Source organism: Orcinus orca, chromosome 2 (genome assembly GCF_937001465.1).
Source record: "Orcinus orca chromosome 2, mOrcOrc1.1, whole genome shotgun sequence".
NCBI classification, from domain to species: Eukaryota; Metazoa; Chordata; class Mammalia; order Artiodactyla; family Delphinidae; genus Orcinus; species Orcinus orca.
The window spans coordinates 62,712,803-62,728,617 of record NC_064560.1 but is presented as its reverse complement, the minus strand read 5'-3'; the positions used below and the strand labels follow the sequence as shown (position 1 = coordinate 62,728,617).

At 41.9% G+C, this 15,815-nt stretch overlaps 1 protein-coding gene across 5 annotated transcripts in view; it reads left to right on the top strand.

Moving 5' to 3' along the window:
- The first annotated feature begins 3,889 nt into the window (after positions 1-3,889).
- Positions 3,890-15,815, top strand: part of FANCI (FA complementation group I) — a 76,560-nt gene continuing 64,634 nt past the window's right edge. Inside the window, exons 1-4 of one of the 5 annotated variants that reach the window (XM_033402837.2) lie at positions 3,890-3,993; positions 4,288-4,399; positions 6,792-6,894; positions 12,821-12,893. In XM_033402837.2, the coding sequence (XP_033258728.1) occupies positions 6,811-6,894; positions 12,821-12,893 (157 nt within the window). In that variant the 5' untranslated portion in view covers positions 3,890-3,993; positions 4,288-4,399; positions 6,792-6,810. Of the gene's footprint in view, positions 3,994-4,287; positions 4,400-6,791; positions 6,895-12,820; positions 12,894-15,815 lie in introns of those variants that run through there. The other 4 variants (XM_049705418.1, XM_033402838.2, XM_033402836.2 and 1 more) reach the window with 4 other exon arrangements.

Genomic DNA, 15,815 nt, shown 5'->3' with positions numbered 1-15,815 from the left:
TAAACAAGAGCTCCCCAATTCACCTTCTCCCCAGCCCCTGGCAACCACCATTCTACTTTTTGTTTCTTGGAGTTTGAATCCTTTAGATACCTCATGTGAGTGGAATCATACAGTATTTGTCTTTTTGTGACTGGCTTATTTCCCTTAACATAATGTCCTTCGGTATCATCTATGTTGTAGCACGTGAAGGGATTTCATTCCTTTTTAAGGCTGAATAGTATTCCACTGTATGGATACACCACATTCTGTTTATCCGTTCGTCTGCCCATGGATGTTTGGGTTGTCTCCACCTTTTCACTATTATGAATAATGCTTCCCTGAATATGGGTGTACAGATATCTGATTAAGATCCTGATTTCAATTCTTTTGTATACACACTCTGAAGTGGGATTGCCGGAGGGAGCTGAAACTATTTTTTTTAATTCAAAAGATACTTTATTGGTAAAAAATACTAAACATCTGAAACTTCAGTGACTTGTAATCTTTTTGCAATAGTAACATCAACACGGATCACCAGAACTACACGATTAAGTGCTCCTAAACACTAGGCTCCTTATACATGCTACCTTGATTATTCTCTCAAGCAATGCCGCCCTTAAACCCAGGCAACTGGAGTGCTTGAACTGGGTGGGTGCCTCAATAGCTCCCTTCCTAGATGATGAGGAGTCCAAGAAACTTGGAGTGTGAACGCACTGAAGCCCATGTGCCCTCCTTTAGACCATGCTTGGGGTACCTTCCCAAACATCCCCAAGCTCAGTTCCTCGGCCTATACAGGCTCCTTCCTAAGTCCACCCTCCCCAGAGTGGACCTGCTAGTGTGCACAGCATAGTCAAGGGTAGCCAAGGGCAGCTTTAGAGGAGAGACATGGTGTGGATTTTCAGGCTGGGTGTCCACATGCAGGCATATGCAGCCCCTCACACTGCAGGATGGAGTGGGGAATGATAGGGGGCCTCCATTTGTACTTTTCTCTGGACTCCTGCAAATACCAGTAGCTATAATATTATTATCCAAACATGAGCTACTGACAAGGTCTGAAGAACATTTGATTCCAGTGTTGTAAACCTGTTTTTAACTGGCTGTGTTTTCTAGAATCAGTGTATCACTAGCTGACCAGTGTATGGAGTCTAGTCAGTTGAAGCAGATTGGTAAGATTTGCTGCTTAGTAAGGAAGCTTGCACCAGTGTGAAAAACATTGTTGTGAATCTAAGTCTGTTCTCTTCCTTTGCATATGTAACACCCATTAGCACTAATGGAAAATACAGATGATACATTCATGCAACAAGGGGAGGCAAGACCCCCTGCCGCAATTGTCAATGCCAGTGGGTAGATGCTCACACAGGCAATGCAATAAGTGCACCTGGGATGCAAAAATGGAAGTTCAAAAAGGCAAATGAGCCCTTTTGAGCTACACAAATTCATGGCTGCCTGGCTCAGTCCCAGAAGCAGCCTGGAAGGGTGGTTTTGTGGGGAGAAGATGAGGTAAAGTCATCTGATTCCTTGGCAAGCTAAAGGATTCCTCTCAGGAATAATCTTCCAACCCCGCTGCTGTGTTTTAGCCAAATATCACAGCTTAATATTGGGCCAGAAACGTGGTAGAAGTAAAAAGTACTTAAGTAGTGTCATAGGCTTCCCTGGTGGCACAGTGGTTGGGAGTCTGCCTGCCAGTGCAGGGAACGCGGGTTCGAGCCCTGGTCTGGGAGGATCCCTCATGCCGTGGAGCAGCTGGGCCCGTGTGCCGCAACTACTGAGACTGTGCTCTAGAGCCTGTGAACCACAACTACTGAGCCTGCATGCCACAGCTGCTGAGGCCCGCAATCCTAGAGTCTGTGCTCTGCAACGGGGTAGGCCACCGCAGTGAGAGGAGGAGTGGCCTCCACTTGCTGCAGCTGGAGGGGCCTGTGTGCAGCAACGAAGACCCAGCACAACCCAAAATAAATAAATAAATAAATTTATTTTAAAAAAAGAAGCGTCATAAACAAGTAGCAGACCTAGGCACCTGAGAGGCATCATTCTCTTCCAGCCGCTATGTTTCTTCCAGAACTGGCCAAATAGATCCATCCTACCCCTGGGAACTGGGAGACAGGCTCCAGACTGAATGCCCCCTGATCTTAGCATTCCTTCACATGCCATCCCATGGTCTCACATTTGGCAAGTCCAAATCTGAAGGCTTCATCATCAACTCAAACTTTCATCCTTCCCTGTGTGTCAGTCAACTGGCAGTATCACCAGGGTGCACCCAGTCACTCAAACCTGAATATTCCTCAAACCCCTCCCACCTCTCCCCAAGGTTGGGCCACCACCACCTATGTCCAGGACAACTTAAAGCCTCCTAAGGGGTCTTGCCTTCAACTTTCCTCACCTCCATCATCTTTTTTTTTTTGGCTGCATTGGGTCTTCATTGCTGTGCATGGGCTTTCTCTAGTTGCAGCGAGCGGGGGCTACTTTTTGTTGTGGGGGCTTCTCTTATTGTGGAGCACAGGCTCTAGGTGCGTGGGCTTCAGTAGTTGCAGCACACGGGCTCAATAGTTGTGGCACGGGGCTCTAGGGCACACGGGCTTCGGTAGTTGTGGATTGCAGGCTCTAGAGTGCAGGCTCAGTAGCTGTGGTGCATGAGTTGAGTTGCCCCGCAGCATGTGGGATCTTCCTGCACCAGGGATCGAACCCGTGTCCCCTGCATTGTCAGGCGGATTCTTAACCACTGCACCACCAGGGAAATCCCCACCATCTCTTTTAAATAACCTCTGCAGCACTCACCTGTCAGAAATATTGTTCTACAAAGTGAATACAATCACGCCCTTCCACTTCAGCTGTTCCCCACTTGCTCCTGATGTGAAAAAGATTAACAAGCCCCTGCTTTCCCACCCCCACCCGAAGCACCTGCACCTCCCGAACCAGCCAGACGCTGGATTGCTTGTTGCTGTCAGGCCCTTTGCACAAGCTGCCCGTTCAACGTAGTACAGGTTCTCGAACCTCTCCTCCATTTCTCTTTGCTCTACTATCAGTTGTTCATTTAAGAAATATTTACTGAGCATTTACTGCTTTGCCAGGCTTTGTGCTAAATGCTGAGATTTTGTATGCAATAAGCCCCCTGGCCACATGAGGCTTACATTTTAGGGCTGTCGACTGAAAGAAAAGTGCATAACCTAAAAGTTGTGAGTTAAGTTTTATCCAGGTACCTTACTGAGGACTATAGCCCAGGAGACAGCCTCTGAGATAGCTTTGAGGACCTGCTCTGAAGAGTTAAGGGAGGAGCCAGGATATATATGAGTTTTCGGGGTTTTTTTTGTGGGGGGGAGATCCATGTAATCAAAGATCAAGATTACTGATCACAAAAAACAGATATTTCAAGTTAATGACTTAAGTGCTTTCCTATGTATGGGAAGATGCAAGAATCTGGGTTCATTGAAACTTTTCCTTAGATATGCATCTTAACTATCCAAGGATCCTTACATCCAAAGCACAAAATGTTTCCTGTTTTTCTCCACCCTGAGCTCCCCTCAGGCACACTGAGGCCAACGACTGCAGTTGCTACAGCCTTGATCCCTATAGAAATGGAATGGCAGGCAACCCTTTTTTCCTTTACAGGAGTTACACCTCCACTGGCACAAGGAGTAGAACACCTTCCTGAGCCTTCCAGGCACTTCCAATGCAAAGACCTCTACAGCTATCACTAGATTCATCCCCTTTCTCACTGACCCTTTCCCCAAGAGTACACAAGAAGGCCTTAACTGGTCAAGGCACCGTGGTGGCCACACCCAGGCCACACTGCCCTGGCTCACTCTGCGGTCCCGAATTGGAGTTCTAAGGCTGCCCCCCCCCACAGTGAGTGGGATCGTCCTAGGAGTTTCCCCCTCCCTTCTGCCTTAATGGTACGCCCCATGCGCGTGCTCCCGGGCGGCGGAAGTGAGCCGCGGGAGGCGGGAGCCGCTGCGCCTGGTAACGGAAGTTTGGCGGCGTTGGGTTGAGCGGACTTTTTGGAAGCTTTTGGAGGAGGTGAGGCTGAGGTGACCGTCTGGAGGGGCTTCGCGCGTTGCAGGGGCGGTGGGACTCAGCCCCGGGGAGGTAGCGGGTCTGGGAGGACAGGAGGACCCCACTTCCATTGTGACGTTCTGGCGTTTTCCTTGGCTTGGAAGGGTCGATGTGCCCTGCCGTCTCCCTCCGCGTTGGTGGGCCCTCCCTGCTCCCCGGGCGTGCTACACTCTCGGCCCTCCTGTTAAATTCTTCCTCTCCATCAGCGCTTAGCTCCTACGTCTGAGAAATTTCTCTAAACCTGTTTCGCCTTTTTAGCTCGGTCACAGCGCACATCACCAGCTGCCTCATTTTATAGTTTCCCTATTTGTGTTTACATCTTGCTCTCTGAGGAGTCCCGGCGCAAGACCCGCGGCGTTTCACTTCTGTGGTGAGTCACTAACCTCAGGGCCTCTTGACAAAGAATCTGCAGCCACCTATCTGTTACTCATCTCTGGTTTTAGGAAGAATTTAGCAAATGTACCTGCTGAAATAGAAAGAGAGTTCAGCATCTTCCCCTTAGGGCTGGACGTCTCTTTTAGTCGGTATACCTTGTTTGCATCCTCTACTGCCACCCAGCCCCTAACAGAGGGTAGCAGGTAAAAGCATGGGATTTGGGGTCCGGAGCTGGACAGACTCGGATTTCAGTTCTGCTTCTACCCTTACTAGCCTTCTAACTTTGGGGATTTGGGGAAATTCCTTAATCTCTCTGAATCCCAAAAGATCTTTATCTAAATTGGGAGTAATAACACAGACCTCATAAGGTTGGTGTGAGGATCAAATTAATGAGTGTAAAGTGCTGGGCCCAGGGTCTTGCCCATTGTAGGGATTCAGTCATTCATTTGTTCAGCAGATATTTATTGGGCACCTTTTATGAGCTAGATACTGTGCTAAGTACTGGAGGTTCAGTGTTAAACAAAACCAGACAGGTTCCCCTGCACTCCTGGAGTTTGAAGTGGAGTGGGAGGTGTAGTTCTTAAGCTAATAATTACAAATGTAATGTTAAAAGTATGGTGATGGTGAGAGAGATTACAGTTGCCTTGAAAGAATGTAATAGGGGAGTGTTTAATCTAGACTGAACTTCTAAGGAAGTGTGGATTGAGCTGAGATCTGAAGAATTTGTAGGAATTAACAATAAAAGATTGGCAAGCAGCAGATGAAAGGAGGGGTATTTGTATAAGTTCAGACAGAAAATCATGTGTAAGGGTCTGTGGCGAGAGGAACTTGGGGGTTTGAAGGACTGAAAACAATTCAGTGTGCCTGGAGAATAGAGTGAGGAAGGGGAGTTAGCATGGACCAGACCTTTTTATCCTGAATTCAGGATTTTGGACTGATACGAGAATAATGGAAAGCCACTGAAGAGTTTTAAGTTAAGGATGGAGATTGAGGGAGGATAAGTCACATAATCTGGTTTGTGTTTCAAAAACATTATTTTAGCTGCTGTGTGGGGGACAAGTTAGGAAACTATGCAGTAGTTCAGGTGAGAGATGATGGTGCCTTTGGAGTAATGTGGAGGTAGTGGATCTCAGAGAGAAGTAGACTTGAGAGATGTTTTAGGGGGGTAACATCATCAGGACTTGGTAGTGGATGTGGAGGATGAAGGTGAAGTGGTTAAGAATGTTGCAGGTTTTTGGTTTCAGCAGCTGAGTGGATGATGGTACAATTTATGGAGATTGGAAACACGAAGAAATGCAGGAGGAGGAGCAGGTCTTCTTTCCATCAGTGTGCATTTCCCCCTTCCCATAATACTCCCATAGCTACACACTAACTCCTGTCTGTCTAATGTGCTTCCATTTCACCCTTTCCTTTCTACTCCCCAGAGTCACCACCCTAAGACAGGCCTTTGTCACTACCACTAAAATAGCCCCCAGTAGCCTCTTAGCCTCTGTTCTTCCTCCTTACTCCCTCCCTGCTTTAATCTGCACATTGATGCCAGATTCAGTTTCCTCAAACACTGTATCAATCTTGTCAGATTATCTTTTACTACAGAAATTTTTGTTGCCATCTATTATTTACAGAATAAAATCTGAATTCCTTAACCTGGCTTTTAAGAGCTTGTGCAGTTTAGTCCCACCCTTTCTTTGTAGCTTTCCTACTCACTACTCCCCTACTTGAACCCTCTACTACTCATTTTCCCCAAATAAATTTTTCAGATTCTCTTATGAATGCCTTTGTTCATGATACTCTCCTTCCCAATAATGTATACCATGTGGTTATCTTGACTGTCTAAATTTAATCTTTAAGTTCCAGTTTAAGCTTTCCTCTGCTGGGAAGGCTTCTTGATGTTTGAGCACACATTTATTTCTTAGCCTTGTTAACTTCTCATTTGTTTTTACACCATTTAATTGGTATAAATGTATTTACAGTGCTGTTGATTTATTCATTTATCAAGTGTTACTTTATTATATGTTATAATATTCTTGTGTATGTGTCAATAATAATTTATTATATATTTGCTATACTGTTAAATGATAGCTTTGTTCTGGGCAGCATACTGGGTAGATGCTTAAAAAAATAATAAAAATGTGGCTTGGAATTAGGAAACCACTTGATTAGACTACAACTTTCTAATAAGGAAATTCCAGGGAATTCTCAAGATTATTTTGGTTTGGATAAGAATCACCTACTCATACTAGTTGGTAATCCTTAGCCTGTTGAGTACCCACTGTGTACGTAGTCTATAATATGTATGAAATACTCAGTTAACAGGTAGAGAAGGGAAAAAAAATCAAACTTGTTTCCTTCTGGAAGTTTGATCCAGCTCTGACATTTTCCCTTTCCAGTTTCTTGATATGTGCAACAATGGACCAGAAAATTTTATCTCTAGCAGCAGAAAAAACAGCAGACAGACTGCAAAAATTTCTTCAAACCCTGAAAGAAGATGATGTGAGTATTAGGAAGGATGTTCTGCCAAAAGCAAATGTCAAGCATGATAACAAATTCAAGGGACATGTTAGAAAAATTAATTCTGCCACTTCATCTATCCCCCACTCTCCTTAGGATCAAGGATTTATTTGGTAACAACTCATAGATACAAAGAAATGGGAGAGAGGAAGAGATATGCACAATTTAAGGGCATTTGTGTACATTTATACAACTGTATTTGTTTGTTTGTTTATTGATCGATTGCTGCAACGTGCAGCATGCAGGATCTTAGTTCCCTGACCAGGGATCAAACCGATGTCCCCTGAAGTGGAAGCGTGAAGTCTTAACTGCTGGACCACCAGGGAAATCCCTACAACTGTATAATATTTAAATGACATTTATGCAACTGTATAAGCAAATTAGTACACTTTTTAGTTCTTAGAACAATCCTATTTGAAAGCAATATCCAGACTGTAGTTATTGATGTGAGACATTAGATTTGCCTGTTGATGCTTCATTTATATTTTTCCCTAAAGAAGTTCATAAGTAGTAAGATATTTTGAAATTATTAGGAAAAGTGAAAAACAACCAATTTACATTGTGTCTTCACTATAAGTATATGATTATAAAATGGGACAATAATTACCTTCTATGTTAGGCTTTCTAATCTTTCTCTCCTGATATACTTCTCCTTATTCCATTGTAAATGATCTCAGCTTATTCAGATCCCTACATGGAAAATAATCCCTCCTTAAAATTAACCTTAAACATTAGTATATATGTATAGACAAATTAAGACTTTGAGTATTATTATTGTTTTTTAAATTTCTTTAATGTTATATCTATTTATTTTTGGCTGCATTGGGTCTTCATTGCTGCGTGTGGGCTTTCTCTAGCTGCGGTGAGCAGGGGCTATTCTTTTTTGTTTTGTTTTGTTTTGTTTTGCGGTACGCGGGCCTCTCACTGTTGTGGCCTCTCCCGTTGCGGAGCACAGGCTCCGGACGCACAGGCCCAGCGGCCATGGCTCACGGGCCTAGCTGCTCTGCGGCACGTGGGATCTTCCCGGACCGGGGCACGAACTGTCGGCAGGCGGACTCTCAACCACTGCGCCACCAGGGAAGCCCTGGGGGGCTACTCTTTGTTTCGGTGCACGGGCTTCTCATTGCAGTGGCTTCTCTTGTTGCGGAGCACGGGCTTTAGGCGCGTGGGCTCGGTAGCTGTGGCTCACAGGCTCTAGAGCACAGGCTCAGTAGTTGTGGCGCATGGACTTAGTTGCTCCACAGCATGTGGGATCTTCCTGGACCAGGGATCAAACCCATGTCCCCTGCATTGGCAGGCAGATTCTTAACCACTGCGCCACCAGGGAAGCCCCGAGTGTTATGTTTTTAAGGAACTTTTTATGTGCTAGTTTTTGTGGTCATTGAAGCTAGGTGCATCTTAATCTTTGTTACCTTATGCTAACTGGGAATTGATACAGGGATGTGCTCTGATTTTTTTTTTCTTTGAAATTATCCAGAAATTGCTTTTTGTGGCACTTTTTAAGACAGCCTTTGCATGAGTTGAGAGTTGAATCATCCTATAGACAAGTTACAATTTGGTTGAAACCTGCTTTCTATTTATTTATTTACTTAGAATTTTTATCTTACCTGCTTCCAAAAGGAATTTGAGGAGGCTTTAACATTATACTATAAAATAAGTAAAAAATAAGAATTAGAACAAAACCCATGATAGATGCTATGAATTACTTCTCTGATTCATGCTTATCACAAAAAGAATTCCTATCTTGGTTTTTGTGAGGATGAAATGAGATACTGTATGCATCTAACATCTAATAGACCCTCAATAGGCATCCAGTAGACGCTGAATAAATATTAGAAAAGGTCCTTCAGCTCTTCCTATTTTAAGTTTCTTCGCTAACATGAACACAGTCCTCTGAATATTTCTGTTTTGTTAACATTACCTTTAAAAGTTTTGTACCTCAAATTGAACACAGGGCTCCACATGTGTTCTACCACTAGAGTAGAGGGGCACTAATATTTCCCTAATTCTTCCATTAATGCAGAGTCAACTTTTTGGCAGCAATATTATATTATTGTCTCATTGCTCTTACAAGCAACTAAAAACCCCAAGTCATTTTTGCATATAGGCTAAATTTCCTTCATCTCCGAACTTCAATAGTTAGTTCTTAGAACCCACATTAAAATTTTTATTTTAAATCTGTTACTTATCTTTTTAGATTAATTTGATTTCACTCCATCAAGATCTTCTTCTTGTATCCTGAGTTGACCATTGTATTAATCATCATTTTATATCCTCTATAAATTTGATAAGCATTCCAGCAATATATGCATTCAGTCCATTTGATAAAAATGTCCATAGAAGATGTGCTTAAGAGTAAAAAATTATAAAACACATAAAGCAAGTCCATGACAAGGAAGACTGACATATCCAGCAGTGGGAAAATTTACATTCAAAGATTTAGAGAGAATAGAGGAATCTAAAAGGGACTGCTGGAATAAAAGTAGAAGGTAATAAAGTGGAGAACAGTAGATCAAATTAATACATAAAAATCCTGGTTCTTTGAAAAATAGACAAAACTATTAACTAATCAAGAAAACAATGGAGTAAGCACAGATATACTAAATAAGAAATGACATGGGGGAAATAACTATTCATATAGAGAAAAATCTCAAAAATTACTAAGAGACTACTCTATATATGTACTACAAATAAATTTGAAAATGTAGATGCAATGGATAATTTCTTAGGAACATACAGTTTAATTAAATTGACCCAATTTGAGATGGAAAGCTTAACCAGATCAATTTCTATAAAAGAAAAACAGAGTTATCAAGCAATTACTTGACACAAAAATACCAGGTCCAGAAGTTTCATAGGAAACGTCTACCAAATCTTTAGAGATCAGAGGTAAGAGATAGTCCCAATGCCACATAAATTGTTTTAGAGTATATATAATACATAATGAAAAATGTGCATATATAAGGAAAACTTCCAAGTGCTTTTTATAAAGTATAACATTGATACCCCAAACCTGATAAAGACAGCTTGAAGGGGCTTCCGTTGGTCAAATTTGAACATTGAAATAGTCAAGTTCAGTTATGAATTATAAACCACTGAAAAATATAGAAATTTGTGAGTCTGTATTCATAATAAATGATGAGGAGGGCTCTTGCTTACCACAGCGTTAGAAAATCATCATTTGGCAACCATCATGATAAAGATTGGATCAGGCAGGAAGCATCAGTGGATGCTAAATCCAGGAAGAATTTTTTAACTCTTTGTTTTGAGTTGATTTTAGACTTACAGAAAAGTTGTAAAAATAATAGAGTTTCCACCTATCCCTCTCTGTTGGTGTCTCTTTTTTCTTTACATTTTCTCCCTGGATGATCTTACATGTTCTCACTGAGCTCCGCTTTGGCATATTCAGTTATCGATTTGACATCTCCACTTGGATATCTTAAGAGTAACAGTTCTGAGCACCACATCTGATCTGCTGAATCAAAAACTGCACGTGGAGTTCTCTGTTTTAACAAGCCCTCTGGATGATTTAGATGCTTGCTTAATCCGAAATTTTCACCATATCTGTAAATGGTGCCACCATCTACCCAGTTAGTTGCTTAAGCCAGAAATTTGAGTCCTCCTTGATTTCTTCTTTTCCTTCATCACCACACCCATTTCACGTCTAAAGCATGAGGAAGTCTGTCTTAGTCCATTCAGGCTGCTGTAACAAAATACGGTAGACTGGGTGACTTATAACAACAAACATTTATTTCTCATAGTTCTGGAGACTGGAAATCCTAGATGATGGTGCCAGTGTGGTCGAGTGAGGGCCCTCTTCTGGGTTGCAGACTTCGCATTATACCCTCATATGGTAGAAGCAGCCTGGGGGCTCTGTGGGATCTCTTACAAGAGCACTAATCCCATTCATGGGAGTTCCACCCTCATACCTAATCACCTCCCAAAGGTCCCACCTCCAAATACCATAACATTGGGTATTAGGATTCTAACGTGTGAATTTTGGGGGGACATAAACATTCAGACCATAGCGAAGTCCTACTGATCAAGCTCTCAAATATATCTTCAGTCTACGGATCTTCCCCAAATTTTGATGGGGTTACATCCCAATAAACCCATTTTAAGTTGAAAATATTCTAAGTTGGAAATGCATTTAATACACCTAACCTACCAAACATCCTAGCTTAGCCTAGCCTTACCTTAAACGTGCCAAGAATGCTTACATTAGCCTACAGTTGGGCAAAATCATCTAACACAAAGCCCATTTTACAATAAAGTGTTGAATATCTCATGTAATTTATTGAATACTGTACTGAAAGTGAAAAACAGAATGGTTGCGTGGGTACAGAATGGTGTATCAGTTGTTTATCCTTGTGATCCTGCAGCTGATTGCTAGCCCAGGAAAAGATAAAAATTCGAAATACAGTATCTACTGAATGCCTACCACTTTTGCCCCATTGTAAAGTTGAAAAATTGTAAGTTGAACTGTTATAAGTTCGGGGCCATCTGTACTTTTCTTCGTCTTACAAAGTACTACAAACTGAGTACCTTAAACAATAGACAGTTATTTTTAAAGTTCTAGGAACTAGAAGTCCAGGATGACGGTGTTGGCATTGTTGGTTCCTGCTGAGGGCTGTGATCATCTGTTCCGTGCGTCTTGCCTAGCTTCTGGTGGTTTGCTGACAATCTTTAGCATTCCTTGCCTTGTGTCACCCATGGTCTCTGCCTTCACTTTCACATGGCATTCTCGCTGTGTATGTGTTTCTGTCCAAATTTCCCCTTTTTCTAAGGACATTAGTCATACTGGATTAGGGCCTACCCATATGACCTCAAGCTTAACTATTTACACCTACAATGACCCTATTTCCAAATAAGATCACATTCTGAGATGCTGGGGGTTAGAGCTTAAACACGAATTTTGGAGGGGGACACAGTTCAACTCAGGACATCTCCCCTGCCATTACCTTGCTGTAGGCCACTATCATCTCTCATTTGATCACTGATAACAATCTCCTAACAGATGTCCCTATTTCACTCTTAAACCCTCCCACAACCTATTTTCTACAAAAGGAATAAGACTGATTTTTTTTTAAAAAAAAATCTATATATCACTCTCCTCTTTTCTCGTTAGTTACTTCTGTTGCACTTAGAGAAAATCTAAGCTTCCTATCATGGCCTACAAGGTTCTTATTATCTGGTTCTTGCCCATCTCTCCAAATTCATCTTGTGCCACTCTTTTCTTACTACTCTTCAGTCAAATTGGTCTTTTTTTTTTTTTCAGGCCATCCAATATGCCAAACTCTTTGCTCCCTCAGGGCCTTTGCACATAACAATACCTTTATCTGAAGTGTTCTTCTTTCCTCCCTTTGCATAACTAGCTCTTTCTCATCCTCCAAGTCTCTATAGAAATGTCACCTACCTCAGAGAAGCTTTCTCCCTGACTACCCTAGCTGAAGTTGCTTCCCTTTCCTCAATTATTGTCTCAGTCTTTTGTTTCTGTTACAGATTTTTTTTCTGATTTTTTTTCTTGTCGTCCTTTTCCCTCCTGCTCTACTGTAAACTGAGTCAGATTATCATGTTCATCCTTGTATCCCTAATGCCTAGGAAGAAGAACATGTTCAAAGAGTATTTGCTGAATGAATGTATATTCCCAAGAACATAGCTTGATACCTAGTGCTGATTAAATACTTAATAAACGTTTAGAATGAATGTATGAATAAATTTCAGTCTTGACAGCCCAGCATCATGTTAAGATCTACCCTGCTATATGTAAATAAATACGTTATTTGTGATACCTGGAGTCTCTGAAGGATATGAACTTGACAGATGTGTGTTTTTCATACCGGGAGTTTAGGTCATTCAGGTAGGGAAATTGTTGCCAGGGACTTGTAGCTTTTTCTTTTCTTTGCAGCTGGCTAATCTCCTTCAGAATCAGGCAGTGAAAGGAAAAGCTGCTGGAGCACTCCTGAGAGCCATCTTCAAAGGTAATAATAATGCCACTTCTATCTCTCTGGATTCATTGGTATATTTGTTTACTTTGGGTGCATATTGCTACTTTTCTTACTGTTTGATGCCCGACTGAGACTTTTCTGTTTTGGGGATTTTACAGAATCAACTAAAGCAGCAGTCTCCTGTCTTGTGGACATAAATAATTTTGCTATAGGGGGTTGAAGTGGCTACCTGAGATTGGATTGCTGGTTTTGGAGCCTGTAAAGGATGCACGTCATAAAATCCGCTTTGATTTATTTGTGCTTTTAAAATTGTGGAGAAGAGGACTTCCCTGGTGGTCCAGCGGTTAAGACTCCGTGCTTCCACTGCAGGCGGCACGGGTTCTATCCCTGGTCGGGGAAGTTCCGCAGGCCCTGCGGTGTAGCCAAAAAAAAAAATTGTGAAGAGAGCAGCAATGTTTAATAGTTAATCTGTGCTTAACAAAAGAGGCTAGGGTGCTCTGAGTTTTAATGAAATGGAGTATCTTAGGTGACTTACGTAGAGATTCTTCATTCCCAGTGGGGCATATTTTTATTCCATATCTTGAACAAGGGCCAGTTCTACATTGTTGCTGGTTGTGACTCATAGTTGTTTTATAAATTGTAGTAGAATAAAATTCTACAAGCAAAAATTAAAAGTCGCTTCACACTCTTAGCAGGTAATTTTAACTTGGTTTATTTTTCTTACCCCCTCGAGTAAATTGTGTCTCTCCTTGCAAGGGTTCAAAAACACATCTTCCTATGCATGGAAAAAAAAATTTTTTTTAACATCTTTATTGGAGTATAATTACTTTACAATGGTGTGTTAGTTTCTGCTTTCTAACAAAGTGAATCAGTTATACATATGTTCCCATATCTCTTCCTTCTTGCATCTCCCTCCCTCCCACCCTCCCTATTCCACCCCTCTAGGTGGCCACAAAGCACCGAGCTGATCTCCCTGTGCTATGCGGCTGCTTCCCACTAGCTATCTGTTTTACGTTTGGTAGTGTATATATGTCCATGCCACTCTCTCACTTTGTCACAGCTTACCCTTCCCCCTCCCCATATCCTCAAGTCCATTCTCTAGTAGGTCTGTGTCTTTATTCCTGTCTTACCCCTAGATTCTTCGTGACTTTTTTTTTCTTAGATTCCATATATATGTGTTAGCATACGGTATTTGTCTTTCTCTTTCTGACTTACTTCACTCTGTATGACAGACTCTAGGTCCATCCACCTCACTACAAATAACTCAAATTTCGTTTCTTTTTATGGCTGAGTAATATTCCATTGTATATATGTGCCACATCTTTACCCATTCATCCAATGATGGACATTTAGGTTGCTTCCATCTCCTGGCTATTGTAAATAGAGCTGCAGTGAACATTTTGGTACATAACTCTTTCTGAATTATGGTTTTCTCAGGGTATATGCCCAGTAGTGGGATTGCTGGGTCATATGGTAGTTCTATTTGTAGTTTTTTAAGGAACCTCCATACTGTTCTCCATAGTGGCTGTACTAATTCACATTCCCACCAGCAGTGCAAGAGTGTTCCCTTTTCTCCACACCCTCTCCAGCATTTATTGTTTGTAGATTTTGTTTGTTTGTTTGTTTTTGTTTTGTTTTATTTTGTGGTACGTGGGCCTCTCACTGTTGTGGCCTCTCTCATTGCGGAGCAACAGGCTCCGGACGCGCAGGCTCAGTGGCCGTGGCTCACAGGCGCAGCCGCTCCGCGGCATGTGGGATCCTCCCGGACCGGGGCACAAACCCGCATCCCCTGCATCGGCAGGCGGACTCTCAACCACTGCGCCACCAGGGAAGCCCCATGTTTGTAGATTTTTTGATGATGGCCATTCTGACCAGTGTGAGGTGATACCTCATTGTAGTTTTGATTTGCATTTCTCTAATGATTAATGATGTTGAGCATTCTTTCATGTGTTTGTTGGCAATCTGTATATCTTCTTTGGAGAAATGTCTGTTTAGGTCTTCTGCCCATTTTTGGATTGGGTTGTGTCTTTTTGTTACTGAGCTGCGTGAGCTGCTTGTAAATTTTGGAGATTAATCCTTTGTCAGTTGCTTCATTTGCAAATATTTTCTCCCATTCTGAGGGTTGTCTTTTGGTCTTTTTTATGGTTTCCTTTGCTGTGCAAAAGCTTTTAAGTTTCATTAGGTCCCATTTGTTTATTTTTGTTTTTATTTCCATTTCTCTACGAGGTAAAAAATTTTTTAATTGGTTAAAAATTGGAAACTTGCTAAATGACTGTTTTGTAGAAATATCAGAGAAAAGGAAATAATGAAAGATCAAAAGCAGCTGTCTATACATGCTAAGTGACAGTAATAAGAATAAGTGGAAGAAATAAGGGTAATTTCTTTCTTGGGTAGACATACCTGGAACAGATTATCATGGCTCCCACTTCTGTAAATAACCTTATTTTTACCTTATATAAAAACATAGATTTGGAAATCCTAGTTTAAAAGTATCATGAATTACCAAGTATATATGGACACTACCTCATAACCATTTTAATCCTGTTAAATCAATGGTGTAAACCAGTAGTTAGCTAATGATGACATTTTAGAAAATTGAGATATAATCCACATACTAAAAAAGTCACCCTTTTAGGGCTTCCCTGGTGGCGCAGTGGTTGAGAGTCCGCCTGCCAATGCAGGGGACACGGGTTCGTGCCCTGGTCCGGGAAGATCCCACATGCCGCGGAGCGGCTGGGCCCGTGAGCCATGGCCGCTGAGCCTGCGCGTCCGGAGCCTGTGCTCCGCAGTGGGAGAGGCCACAGCAGTGAGAGGCCCGCATACTAAAAAAAAAAAAAAAAAAAAAATTCACCCTTTTAAAGTGTACATTTTTTGTTGAGATATAATTGACATTGTACAATTCACCACTTAAAATAATGCATTTCAGTGGCTTTTAGTATATTCACAGAGTTGCAC